At 40.7% G+C, this 13,743-nt stretch overlaps 1 protein-coding gene across 3 annotated transcripts in view; it reads left to right on the top strand.

Annotated features, from left to right (window-relative positions):
* The window catches only part of TRPC6 (transient receptor potential cation channel subfamily C member 6), a 130,444-nt gene that overhangs the window by 94,020 nt on the left and 22,681 nt on the right, over positions 1–13,743 (top strand). For 2 of the 3 annotated variants that reach the window (XM_078432648.2, XM_078432651.2), the window contains exons 3-5: positions 1,391–1,576; positions 3,955–4,119; positions 9,334–9,550. In XM_078432648.2, the coding sequence (XP_078288774.1) occupies positions 1,391–1,576; positions 3,955–4,119; positions 9,334–9,550 (568 nt within the window). The remainder of the gene's footprint in view (positions 1–1,390; positions 1,577–3,954; positions 4,120–9,333; positions 9,551–13,743) is intronic. The other variant, XM_078432650.2, reaches the window with a different exon arrangement.

Genomic DNA, 13,743 nt, shown 5'->3' on the forward strand with positions numbered 1-13,743 from the left:
TGTTTCTGACTCTATGCCTTTTATCCCCTTGACTTATTCATTTCATAACTAGAATTCTTTATCTCCCACTCCCCTCCACCCATTCTGTCCATCCCCCACATGCCTCTCCTCTCTGGCATCCACCAGTCTTTCTGTGGGTCTGTTCCTGCTTTGTTTGTCTGTTTTGAGTCCACATGTAAGTGAAATCATATGGCCTTTGTCTTTCACTATTTGACTTATTTCACTTAGCATAATACCATAATGTGGTCACAAATGGCAAGTTCTCATTCTTTATGGCTGAGTAATATTCCATAACACACACACCACATCTTCTTTACCCATTCGTCTATCAATGGGCACTTAGACTGCTTCCATTTCTTGGCCATTGTAAATAATGCTGCAACAAACATCAGGGTCCATGTATCTTTTAGAATTAGTGTTTTCATATTCTTTGGGTAAATATCCAGTAATAAAATTACTGGATCCTATGGTATTTCTATTTTTAATTTTTTAAGGAGCCTCCATACTGCTTTCCACCACATCTGTACCATTTATATTCCTGCTAACAGTGCATGGGGGCTTCTTCTTATTCTACATCTTTGGCAACACATGTCTTTTTGATTTTAGCCACTCTGACAGATGTAAGGTGGTATCTCATTATGGTTTTGATTTGCATTTTTCTGGTCATCAGTGATGTAGAGCATCTTTTCAAGATGTGAATTTTTTTATGTTTGAATATGATCTATACTTCCTAAGTCTTCCCAATGTAATATTAGGTCATCATCAATAAATTACAACAGAAGCATTTGCATTAAGTTTTCTTTTCTCCAAAGAAGAATCCTGGTTTTCAGTCTTTATATTAGATCTTGTCTTGGACCCTGATTTTGGTACACTAAGTTTCTCAATACAATTTATTAAATAGATAAATGACATATGTTTGCTTTTCTCTGGAATCTCTCCAAATGTCCTGTGTTTCTCAAGTTTACCAACAGTTTACAAGATCTTACAAAGATCTACCAAATGTACATGATGTGCTTGCTGGTGAAGTCATGAACATGAGACATGATGTATGCAAAGTGATAGGATCCTGCTGTGGGAAAAGTTGCTTACTTCATATTCTCCTGATCCTATAGGTGACTTGGGCACAGTACACTATTCAATAGCTTTGCTTATGTTTTAGATAAATTTCCTTTCTTTGGAGATGAAGAACATCTTTATGGTGCTAAGATACTTCAGAAATCACTGAGTAGAACAGCAGTTAAAGCACATTAAAAGAACAGTAAACCCAAAGATTGAATTTTTCTGTTTGTTTCCTCTCCCAACTGTCAAGTGACTGATAAATTCCACTGCGTCACCTAGTAAATGTGCTACTTCTCCATTATTGTTTTTTGTTTTGCTTTGTCTTTCCCAGAATGACTACAAAAAACTGTCAATGCAGTGCAAGGATTTTGTTGTTGGACTCCTTGATCTGTGCAGAAATACCGAAGAAGTGGAGGCCATTCTGAATGGGGACATCGAAGTGTATCATGGTGGGGGAGATCACAGCCGTCCAAATCTCAGCCGCTTGAAACTTGCCATTAAATATGAAGTAAAAAAAGTAAGGCCAGGCCTGAAGCCCCATTTACATTATTTCCATTGTTACTGCTGCTGTATAAGGCTGAAGAGTTGGCATAATCAGCTCGAGCTGGGTTTTTAGTTAGTTGCATGAGGCAGTTTCTCTAATCATACGTGCTTAGCTGTGAGTCATGTAACCTACACTCCACACAAGTCTGTGACATCTGGACGTGTTTATGCCCTGATTGCCAGCCACTCTCCTTTACTTAACTAATGATATAGAAGTGACTTCGTGTGTCCAGATGATAAGGCGTTGGTCGTCTGAGAGGAACATCAGTGTTTGAGACTCTGTTCCAGATCCCATCTGTTGTGTTCTGATCCAGGACCAGTGCCCTCAGTTCCTGCTTTAGAACATTTGAATCTCCTCCTGCACCATGTGTATCTGTGGGGCATTTTCAGTCTCCGTCTTCGTGCAGCACCTCCCATTCTTGATTGCTTTCTTAGGTTACGTATCTTTAAAAATATACTTTTTAAGGATAAAACAGTATAGATATGGCCCTTTCTATCTTCCCAATTTTTTTTTTAAGATTTTACTTTTAGGCAACCTCTCTATACCCACCGTGGGGCTTGAACTCACAACACCAAAATTAAGAGTTGCATGTTCCACTGACTAAGCCAGCCAGGCTCCCTTGATCCTCCCAATTATTTTTTCTTAATGTTTATTTATTTATTTCCAGAGAAAGAGAGAGAGAGAGGAGCTGAGAGAGAAGAGGAGAAGGAGAGAGAGAGAGAGAGAGAGAGAGACAAAGGGAGAGAGAGAGAGAGAGAATGAATCTCAAGCAGGCTCCTTGCTATCAGCATGGAGCCTGAAGTGGGGGCTCACACTCACAAACCATGAGATCATGACCTGAGCCGAAACCAAGAGTCTGATGTTCAACCTACTGAGTCACCCAGGCACCCCTGTCTTCTCAATTCTTAATGGAGAGTAGTTTCTCTCCATTATATTACTCTCCACAAATTCATATCTTGTACATCTTCACATTTCAGTAAATAAACATCCATCTCATCTTTTCAAAGGCTGTGTTGTTATATCACTATTTCATTTAATCAACTTACTATTTAAGGGTGTTTATTACTTTCTTCAGGTTTTTGTTAATTTAAAACATTTGCTAAGTTTTCTTTAAAAACAGTGCACCAGTTTACATACATGCCAGAGGTGTATGAGAGGGCTTATTTTTTCTACTCACAATAGGTGTTATTAAATCTTACAACTCTGAGAAGATAAACATTGTTTCTTGTTTTAATGATCTTCGAGATGAGCCATCCTTAAGCATTTGTAGTTCTTTTAACCTTTCAACATTTTTTATCAATTTTTATTTTGCATTGTTGCTTTTTGTAGATTAAATAATGTTGCCCCCTGCCATATGTTCTTTGTAGAAAATAAATACGTGAGAATTCAAAAATTCTGAAAAATAACAAGTAAAATTTAATTATTAAGTTTTGTTAATTGAAAGAATTTATGACACAGAAATAAAAATACATCAGTGAATAGAATAGGCAGTCCAGGAACAGACCCATATACAAATGGGAGTTAATAAGTTTAGCATTGTAGGTCAGTGTAGAACAGATGGCATGCTGTTTTAAGAAAGTATTTAAACATCTGGGCCTGTAGGATTTCTCTTTCTCTTTCTTTCTTTCTTTCTTTCTTTCTTTCTTTCTTTCTTTCTTTCTTTCTCTCTTTCCTTCTTTCTCTCTCTCTTTCTTTCCTTCTTTCTTTCTTTCTTTCTTTCTTTCTTTCCTTCTTTCTCTCTTTCTTTCTTTCTCTCTTTCCTTCTCTTTCTTTCTTTCTTTCTTTTTCTTTCTTTCTTTCTTTCTCCTTAGAGAGAGACAGCAGCAGGAGAGGGGCAGAGGGAGGAAGAGAGAAACCCAAGCAGGCTCCATGCTCAGTACAGAGCCCAGTGCAGGAATGCAGGGCTGGATCCCACAACTCTGGGATCATGATCTGAGTCGAAATCAAGAGTCTGATGCTTAACCAGTTGAGCCACCCAGGCACCCCTGGGCCAGTAGGATCTTTACATCACTGTTTCTAGATGGAAAATAACATATAAATGTAAAAGTCCTTATGTGAAGCATTTATGAATCTTTTTATAATATTAAATTTCAGAATTTTTTCTATACTTTCAAGGGAATCCCATTAGTTATAAAGGAAAAATTTGATAAATTGGAATCTTCGAATTTATATAATACATGTTAGAACCTCCTGCCGCCTTGCTTGATGCTTGTCAGCTAGATGTTCTATGTTTACTCTTTATTTCTAACAGTAGTTTTCATGGGAAACCACAGAACAAAATATTTAGAATCCAAGAGTTGGTGAACTTTTCTTTAATCAAGCTATTAAATGTTTTGTCACTTCCCTGCTAGTTTGTAGCTCATCCAAACTGTCAACAGCAGCTTCTGTCCATATGGTATGAGAACCTCTCCGGTCTGCGGCAGCAGACCATGGCGGTTAAGTTTCTCGTGGTCCTGGCGGTTGCTGTCGGATTGCCCTTCCTGGCTCTCATTTACTGGTTTGCTCCATGCAGCAAGGTATGTCTGTGAAGCCTGGACCTTATCGTCACCTACAAGTAGGTCAAGCTGTATATATCAGAGCCAGTTAAGCAAGGAAAATTCTGTTTTCCAAATGAAAATTTCATAGATGTCAGAGTCGGGTTTAAATAATATTATTGATTTTAATATTACAAAAATGACATCTATTTGCTATAGGAAATAAGGGGAAAAGTGGGTAGAAAATTAACCTGTAATAGCACCACTGTTAAATTGAGAAAGAAAACCTAGTTACTATGTTTCCATCCTCTCTGTAGGCATGTCTAATTCATATATGTTTTGAGGTTATAGTATGCAATGAGCACATATTTCAAATACAATCCTAAAAGATAAACATTTTTTGTCTTTTATTCCTCCTTTGACAAAGTTTGAGATTAAAGTTATTTTTTTTGTATTTATTTAGCTCATATTACCAGATAAATCTTAATCTAAATAAAGAATAATCATGTAAATACTAACGTGATGCTTGGTTCAGTCAAGAATATTTATTTTAGGGATGGACTAATCCGTAACTGGACAGCAAAGATAGCCTATCAGCAAAATCCACGTGCCCAGACTTTGGTGAAAATATGTTCAAAAGGATCCAGCAGGGGCGCCTGGGTGGCGCAGTCGGTTAAGCGTCCGACTTCAGCCAGGTCACGATCTCACGGTCCGTGAGTTCGAGCCCCGCGTCAGGCTCTGGGCCGATGGCTCGGAGCCTGGAGCCTGTTTCCGATTCTGTGTCTCCCTCTCTCTCTGCCCCTCCCCCGTTCATGCTCTGTCTCTCTCTGTCCCAAAAATAAAATAAAAAACGTTGGAAAAAAAAAAATCAAAAAAAGGATCCAGCCTTTCTTTAGTGTGATGGAACAAGTGTGAAACATGTGGACCTATCATTCTGTTAACAGGCACAGAATTGCATTGCCAAAAATCTTATTCTTCCATGTTTTTGAAACCACATTTCTGTCATGTTTAGGTTTCAAATCTGAAAGTCAGACTGAAATAATTCTAAAGCTATGTGGCTGAAATTTCAGCTGGACCATCCGTGTGCTCTGTGAAAATGCCACTTCAATATGTGCTGTTCTTAACGTGGGCCTGACTCATTTTCAAACTTTGTAACTCATGGATGCAAACACATGTATCCCCATTACCAACATACTGTCTTCTTATTACATAGTCACATACTTGATGCTTTAGCTTAGGACCTTCCTAAGTGGTTTATAGGTGCAAGGCTTTCTACGGAGAGGGAACAACATTATTCTTTGTGGTGGCAATGATAGAAACCTGCTGGAAACTGGGCGTTTTCTCCTGAGGGTAAAAGCTATCATTATATGTTGTTTTTCCTTTAAAAAGATAAGGCCCCAAAACTGAGCTTTTATAAGTAAAACATAAATGATGAAAATAGTGAGATTTACTAGAATTAGAAATTTGTAGCATAGATTTTCTTCTAGAAAGGTACAGTTTTCTTTTTCTTCCCTTTTCACAGAAATGACAGATTTCACTTTGAAACAAAAACTCTGACCCATCCTTATGGGCACATGGGCTCCATCTATGCATTTACTGTCTCTTCTCTCTTTAACGTACATTTCCTGAGTCTTCAGACATGTGAGCTGAATGAAGTATGTGGGGGTGGGGATGTTCTGAATTATCTTTGTTCACTGATTACCCTCTGCTCAGTAAAATTACAGTATCTTCCTAAACTGAGTATTTGTCCTTCTCCATATCCAGTGAGTTCTGAAGCATGATGCCTTCCAGAATGCTTGCTGTTCTGACAGGAGACTATTTGGGGCAGTCTGTAGAATTTCTTAGATTTTGACTGAATCCTAATTAACCTGATTTCCTTTACTATTTTCTTCTTCCCTGGTCATGTTTCTTTCTTGGCATCTGTTTTTCATCCTTGTGTAGGAACCTTGAGGTAAATAATTAAATTATAAGGACACTGTCAAGGTATTTTATTTTAATATCTAAAATCTATTTTACTGCCTGTTATTTAGCCTTTGAAGCTTTATGATAGAATCGATTTTCACAATTTTTCCCTTAGCAATGAACATAAACATTATTCACAGGTTATGGGGGAAGATTGCTCAAAATTAATGCTTTTATTTAAAATATCATTTTAAATACTAAAAAATTTCCAATACATCCATGAAAATTAAGGTATCTAATTGCAAGCCTGTGCACCTTGACAGAGTCTGTTCCTGTTTAAATTTGGGTTTTCTTTCCTCAAGTCTGCTTTCTTCTTTCAGAAACTTTCTTTTCTTCACTTATTTTCTTTTAACACCATAACCCAACTATGTTTTATGGTCATTACAATAAAAATAGGTCAGGGGTGCCTGGATGGCTCAGTCAGTTAAGCATCCGACTTTGTCTCAGGTCGTGATCTCATGGTCCATGAGTTCAAGCCCTGCATCAGGGGACTGACAGCTCAGAGTCTGCAGCTTGCTTTGGATTCGGTGTCTCCTTCTCTCTCTGCTCCTCCCTCCCTCACTCTCTCTCTCTCAAAAATAAGTAAACATTAAAAAAATAATAAAATAAAATAAAAATAGGTCATGCTGTGATTTCAAGCCATTTTAGCTTAAGCTATCTTCAAACTTTTCTGTTTCTATTGGTTTTTGGAGTTAGGTATTTAGTCATTATAAATACTTGAAAAAAGTATAATATGTAATATTTAAAGCCAAGTATTTCTTTCAGTGCTTAACCTCAAAAATTTGTCAGGTGCATTAATTATTCACCTTATTCAATTGATTAGTGCCCTTCTTTAACCTTATTAGAAATTTGTTTACATCCCACAATGTATAAATGACAAATTTTACTAAAATGGATAACTCACTTCAATTCTTAAAGTCCACTGAATGGTGCCAAAAATCTCCCTTAGTTAAAAGAGAAACAAAACTCTAAATGATTTGTAATAAGAATTAGAGGGTATGATAAATATCTGAACACACCATTTTAGTTTCCTGCCAATGAACTTTTTGTTTGCTTGTTGTTTGTTTGCTTTTTCCCCCTTTAAACCAGCATGTTTCATAACAGCGAAAATGCCTGGCTTGAGTCTCTTCTCCCCCTTCTGAATAAAATCAAGAAGGAGCCAATATTACATAAGGGCCACATCCCAGTGGAAGTGGGGAATCGCACACTCTGCCCTGAGGGATAGGACACTGTCCAGGACAGTTCACCTCATGTCCCAGAGCGATCCAGCCTGCTTATTCTCAACTCCATTTTTATCCCCAACCTCTGTAACAGTTCATATTTGTACAGAAACATAGTTAAGGACAGTGGGCAAAAGAAAATCAAACCTACTGTGTTACCCATTTGTTTTTGCTTTACACTTACTCAATTATTTGAGAGTTCTACTTAAACAGGATCTTAAAAAAACACACTGATTCAATCTAATGAGTGTTCTTATGAAAGTAGGATTTTTAGACATTACTACAGCAGAGTTTTACAAAGTAACTTTGGATTGGCTCTGCAGTATATCTAAATATAGCTGATTCTCTGGATCCATTGGCTTCAAGCTAGCTAGCTAGCTAGCTCCATCTAGATACAGTGAGATAAATACTTGTGTGCACATGCATTCTGATATTCTGACATAAGATCCTAAATACCAAGAGAGAAGGGACTAAACTGTATGATTTATTTCAGCTTTAACTTTTATGGTTTTGAAAACCACATAAACAAGTAAAGTCTGTAGGAACAGAGAACATTGATTATATTCCTTCCATTGTACTATTTACTTTTTTCAATATTAGAAGGAGCTTCTTTTTTTCTAGAAGAAATGACATATTTATGTACCTCAATGAAAAAATATGAAATTGTGTTGTAAACCATATAGAGGCATTAACTCAGAAACAAGAACTGCTCTCAGGCTCCAGCTCCACCACGTATGAGCTGTGTGACTTTTAGGCCAGTGTCTGGACTTTTGTCAGCCTCTTCATCAACAACAGTGGCATTTTAGGGGCACCTGCTCTTAGAACCATTGTCATGGTGACGTGAGTTCACAGAGTAAAGCCCTGAAAACAGTACTTGGCACAAACAAGTGCTGGCTAAGTGTTGGTGGTGTGTTTATCAACTTACACATTTTTTCTGGAATAATAAGTTCGCTTGAAAGGCTGTTGGAAGTTATGAACCCTCTCCTAAGGAAGGGTCCTGTCCATACCTCCTGGGTGGCGGTTACCATCTTAGGGGGTGCGCAGAGCCCCTGAGACACATCTGGGACGCGAAGCATCCTTCTGCTGCAGCGAGGGGGATTTGTGCGTCTCAGATGGAAACTAATCCGGGCCTGTAGAAGCACAAGAGCTTTCACTGCCTCCATAGTTCACACAGAGAGTCTGATTTTTACATAATTTAGGTAATTTACTCATTGCCACTCAGCTAATGAGGGAATGAAACTGGAACCTGACGTGAAAATTTTGGATTTTCAATCCAGTGTCTTTCCCGGATATTGTTCCGAATGTATAATGGGAACCGCCCTGCTGCCCTGTCCTCAGTGGGGATTTCTCTCCTTGGAATTGTTCACACAACACCCGCATTGCTTGCGTGTCTGTGAAACACACAAGGGCACCGAGCAAGGCCAACGTCGGCCAAGGTCCAGGCAAAGTAGATTCAGTTCAGTAGTTTCACTGCTGCCTCCTCAGCACTTTGTACCTAGTAAGGTAGTTGGCTTAAAAAATTTTTTTTGATGTTTGTTTATTTTTGAGAATGAGAGACACAGAGCATGAGCAGGGGAGGGGCAGAGAAAGAGGGAGACAGAATCGCAAGCAGGCCCCAGGCTCCGAGCTGTCGGCACAGAGCCCGACGCGGGCCTTGAACCCGTGAACTGAGGGATCATGACCTGAGCTGAAGTCGGATGTCTAACCAACTGAGCCACCCAGGCGCCCCAAGTAGTTTGCTTTTTATGAATGATGATGATACCATGCCCTGCCTTTTGTTGTAAAATACTATTTGTCAGAGTTATATAATATTTTTAGAACTTAAGTATCATTTAACACAAAAGTTAATTTATTTAAACATAAATCCAGAATAGCAGCATATATGGATGAGGGATGTGACCAAAATTTTAGCACAGCATAAAAGTTGCTGTTCTTTCATCAATTATATAAATATACGTAACCTTCTTAGGAGAATATTGCAGTACCCAGACATTCATTCTTGTGCACACGTGTGTGTGTTTTGCAAAGTGTACAAAACAAAGTTAAGATTTTCTTTTGCTGTGCACTGTGGCAGATGGGGAAGATTATGCGCGGACCGTTCATGAAGTTTGTGGCACACGCTGCTTCCTTCACCATTTTTCTGGGGCTGCTAGTGATGAATGCTGCTGACAGATTTGAAGGCACCAAACTCCTTCCCAATGAAACCAGCACAGATAATGCAAAACAGCTGTTCAGGATGAAAACGTCCTGCTTCTCATGGATGGAGATGCTCATTATATCCTGGGTAATAGGTAAAGACCGATATTGTGTCATCTTTGTTTTGTTCTTTTTTTTTTTTTTTTCACAGCTTAGCACTTTGAATGACACTGATTCCTTCACACATCAGCTATGCAAATACATTCCGCACGATACAGTGCATCATTTTCTGTTTTTAAAACACAGTTATCTCGGGTTCATTATTGGGGCACAGCTTTGTCACATGCCATGTGCTTTTTAAGTTTCCAAGAAAAACCCAGGAGGAAACAATAAGATAGTATTAATTGAATCCTGCCAGGGACGAAGTACTCCCATTCATGTTTTGGGAGAGCTAGGACTTCAGATTTCACAACGACTGCATGATTTTATGTTGAGATGTAATGGGAGCCAAAGCTAATAGTCATTCACATTTATTGAACATTTATTATGTACCAAGAACTGTTCAAAGCCCTTCGCATACCTGAACTCACACACTCTCCCTGCACCTCGGTTTTGTAATCTGTAACATGATACCAGCATCTATTTACAATGTTCAGGTGAGGATTGAGTAATTTCCTTTAGATCTCCCAATGACAGGTGAGGCAGAGGGAAAGCAGTCTTAACTAATACACTATTTGTCATCAGAATCAATTGTACACATGGCTTGCCCTTAAACATAATGCAAACGAGAAAGGTATTTCAATCGGATTTTACGAATGAATAGATTAAATAGGCAAGTGGTGCCTTCGTTAGGTCAGGAGGATCCTGAGCTGAATGTGACCCAGTCCTTGCAGCCAGGAGAGTTAAGTGTGGGGGTCAGGTCAATAAGTAAATCAATAATGAAAACCACTGAGACAAATACTGTAATTGAGGCACGATTAGGGTACTGTGAATGTACACAGACTGGACATCTAAGTCTAGAATGGGGTGGGTTGTGGAAAGGGCAGAGAAGCCCTCCCTGGACGGTACCTTCCATCTAAGACTTTGGAGATGAGGTAGTGTTAGCTGGGCAGAAGGTTTTGGGGGAGTACGGATGCTACAAGGTGTGGAAACATTGCATGTGAAGCTAGGGCCTTAGGGTGCACCAGGCACCCTTGAAATGTAAGGAGTTCGGCAGGTGCCTTTGAGGGCATGGGTGATGGCAGACAGTGAGGCAAGATGGCTGAGCGTGGCTTTCAGCATTGGTGATGGCTCTGTCACATCTTAGCCAGAGGACGGTGAGTATGGAGGCTGAGAGCCCACCACAGGCTCCCTGACAGCAGGGTGAGGGTGGGGACTCAGGCCTCGGGGAGTTGGTGGTGCACTGTGCCCATGGAGGGAGAGATGTGGACTCCACCCTGGACCACTCCGTGGTGCTGCACTTCTCTGAGAGGGAGAGAACGGAGGGACGATCACAATTGGTGCCTGGAGAATGAGAAGCTGATGACTAAGTCTGGGTTGTAGTTGCCTTTGAAGTGCCCTGGGGATTTTCAGGCGAAGATGCCCACCAAATACTAGAAAATACAGCACCCCGGAGAAATAGGGATGAGGGCTTACCGTGTGAATTACATCACCGAGGGTAATATAAGCCTTGGATAAAGAAGAAGAGTGTGATTTTTCACTACTTCTTTTCCAATGTAATTGATATTTACCTTATATCACAGAACTACAAGAAATAAATTACATTCCAACTTAGAGCATTGGATTTAAAATAAGAACAGTCATTTGGACATTGCCTTTATCTTAGTAAACTAACCGCCTATGTGCTAGTGTCTGTGTGTGTGTGAGTATAAAGTATGTAACACAGTGCTTGGCACATAGGAGATGTTTAATAAATTTCAGGTAGTTATGGTTATTATTAGACTTTTCATTGAGAGTGTCTGTTACTTTTATATAGGAGTGGTATTTCCTACTGAAAACAAGCAAGATAAGATTCTAGTTCAAGATGAAACTTTGAAAACATTCAATTTTGTGTAAGGGGATTAGATATAATGAATGTTCATTTTTATCCTTTATCAAATATAATGCACCTCATACTAATATTTTATTATAAACATTAGAAGTTTTTCCTTTTTCACTTAGAAATCTAAACCAGGAACGTTACATTAACTTTTAATGTTATGAGTACATTTTCCTTAGAACTGCTGGCCCAGCACCCTTTCTACCTGAGATTCCCAGATTCGCTCACAGGGTCTGTTTATAGGAAAAGCCAGAGCAGGCAGCTTCAGCATTACAGCATTAGTCAGACTTGTGTGTTGGTTTCTGACGTGGATAATCGTTTTCTTCTTGGAGTTGTTCTGGAAAGAAAGCTGTTGCGCCTTCTGGAAATATTAGTAAGAAATGGCCTATTTGGGTCAGCTGGTGGGCTTGAGGCCTTCTATTGTTCGCAGAAGGCAAATTTATCCAGTTTTTACTGGAGACAAACTTGGAATGCTGAATTATGGAACTGAGCTGCAGGAGAGCTTGATGAGGCTGACTGGCGAGCTGACACCCCTGAGAGGGGGGTGCAGCAGGAACACAGTGGGGGAGACATGCTTGGTGATGCCGATGTGCAAAGATCCCGGGGGGCACTGTGTGAGCTGTCTGTGTCCAGACCACATCCGAGTGCCACACGCGGGAGCATGTCCAGGAGAGCAGCCACGGGAGTGAGTGTCCCCGCCATGGAGCAGCTCTTGAGGAGACTGGGAAGGACCACTCTGGAGGGTGGGGGTAAGAGGACCCTTATTTATTTGGAGAGCCTCATATGAAGAAAAAGAAGATGAAATGGGGCTCAGGCTTCATGGTAAACCGGCCTTTCCTGGGGAACAGACAGAATGAGCACACAGGTGGTTCTGTTTTGTTTCGAGAAGTTTAGAGGCAGAGGGAGTTTGCTCATTCTCTGCTGTTGTGGCAGATCCACACTGAAGCGATTCTTCTGAAAACCCAGCTGTGGGATGGGCAGCCTTCAGCAGTCTGGCCACCTGTCTCCGGCTCGACACCCAGGTAGAAGTCTCCCCTGCCCCGAGAAGCTGCCCAGGCTGGGGGGTTCTCAGCTGTGCCTGGCAGCCCCCAGGGCTCCTTGGAGTGAACAGGACGGAAGCTTCCTTCAGGCAGACTAATTCACTGTGTTTTGTTTTTTAAGCTTTGGTAAGATGAGGTTTCATCAAGAATTCTATGTCTGGAGAGGAAAGGTGGAGGGCAGGTGGGAGAGGAGGGGGAGAGCCTTCCTTTCCAGCCTTAGCTCTTCAACAGAACAAAGTAAGTTTGAAAGGTCTTGGTCTGACATTTGAAGCCCTTCAAAATCTGGCCCCTTCCCGCCCATCCAACCCTAAATGCCACGTCCCCACAAAAGCTGCAGTCCAGCAGGACGGAAGGCCCTACACGACTAGGCTGGATGGCGTTCAGAGGTGCCTCGGCCCCTGTGCTGCAGGCGCTCCACATTCCTGCAGCCTGCAGAGGGACAGCCTGGAGGAGGCTTCCCTCACTTCTGCTCACTGTGTGTCTGGAGGGTGTGTACCAGGACACATGCAGGATTTCTTGTTTTAACCTGACCCACTGGCATAGGTGTGAATCCAGTCCTAGATCCCTCGTACCTTGGAAGCACTCAAGTGTAATGAAGTTGTCTTCCTCTGTGTGCGCAGAATGCCGGTTTTGAGAAAAGCCCACAGTAAGCTGTGTGTGGGCTCTGTGATAGAGGGTCATGACGAGCGTAAGGATGTGGGGCAGGTGCTTGCTGGGGAGGGGAGGAGATGAGTTTCAGCCAGGGGACTATGACAGACTTCTTAATAGAGGTAGGCTTGATTGATCATTGGAGTTTGGGTTATATTTCTGCAGATGGCTCTAGAAGTAGGTACAATGCTGGAAAGCATATCTTAAAGGTAATGGTGTAAAGCAACATCTTGTTAACACAGTAACATCCTTTAAATTAAGCTAAAGTAGGGGCGCCTGGGTGGCTCAGTCAGTTAAGCGTCCGACTTCAGCTCAGGTCATGATCTCGCGGTTCGTGGGTTCCAGCCCCGCATCGGGCTCTGTGCTGACAGCTCAGAGCCTGGATCCTGTTTCAGATTCTGTGTCTCCCTCTCTCTCTGCCCCTCCCCCACTTGCACTCTGTCTGCCTCTATCTCAAAAATAAATAAACATTAAAAAAAAATTAAAAAAAGATAAAGTATGCGCCAGTCATAGAAAATTTAAAATAGTAAGTGCTCAATAAATATTAGCTGTTACTTTTTCCAAGTGTCACATGCCCTGTGCATTTTACACGCATTATTTAAGTGTTAAAACAACCCTATGA

This window comes from Panthera onca, chromosome D1 (assembly GCF_046562875.1).
Source record: "Panthera onca isolate mPanOnc1 chromosome D1, mPanOnc1 haplotype 2, whole genome shotgun sequence".
Lineage (NCBI taxonomy): Eukaryota > Metazoa > Chordata > Mammalia > Carnivora > Felidae > Panthera > Panthera onca.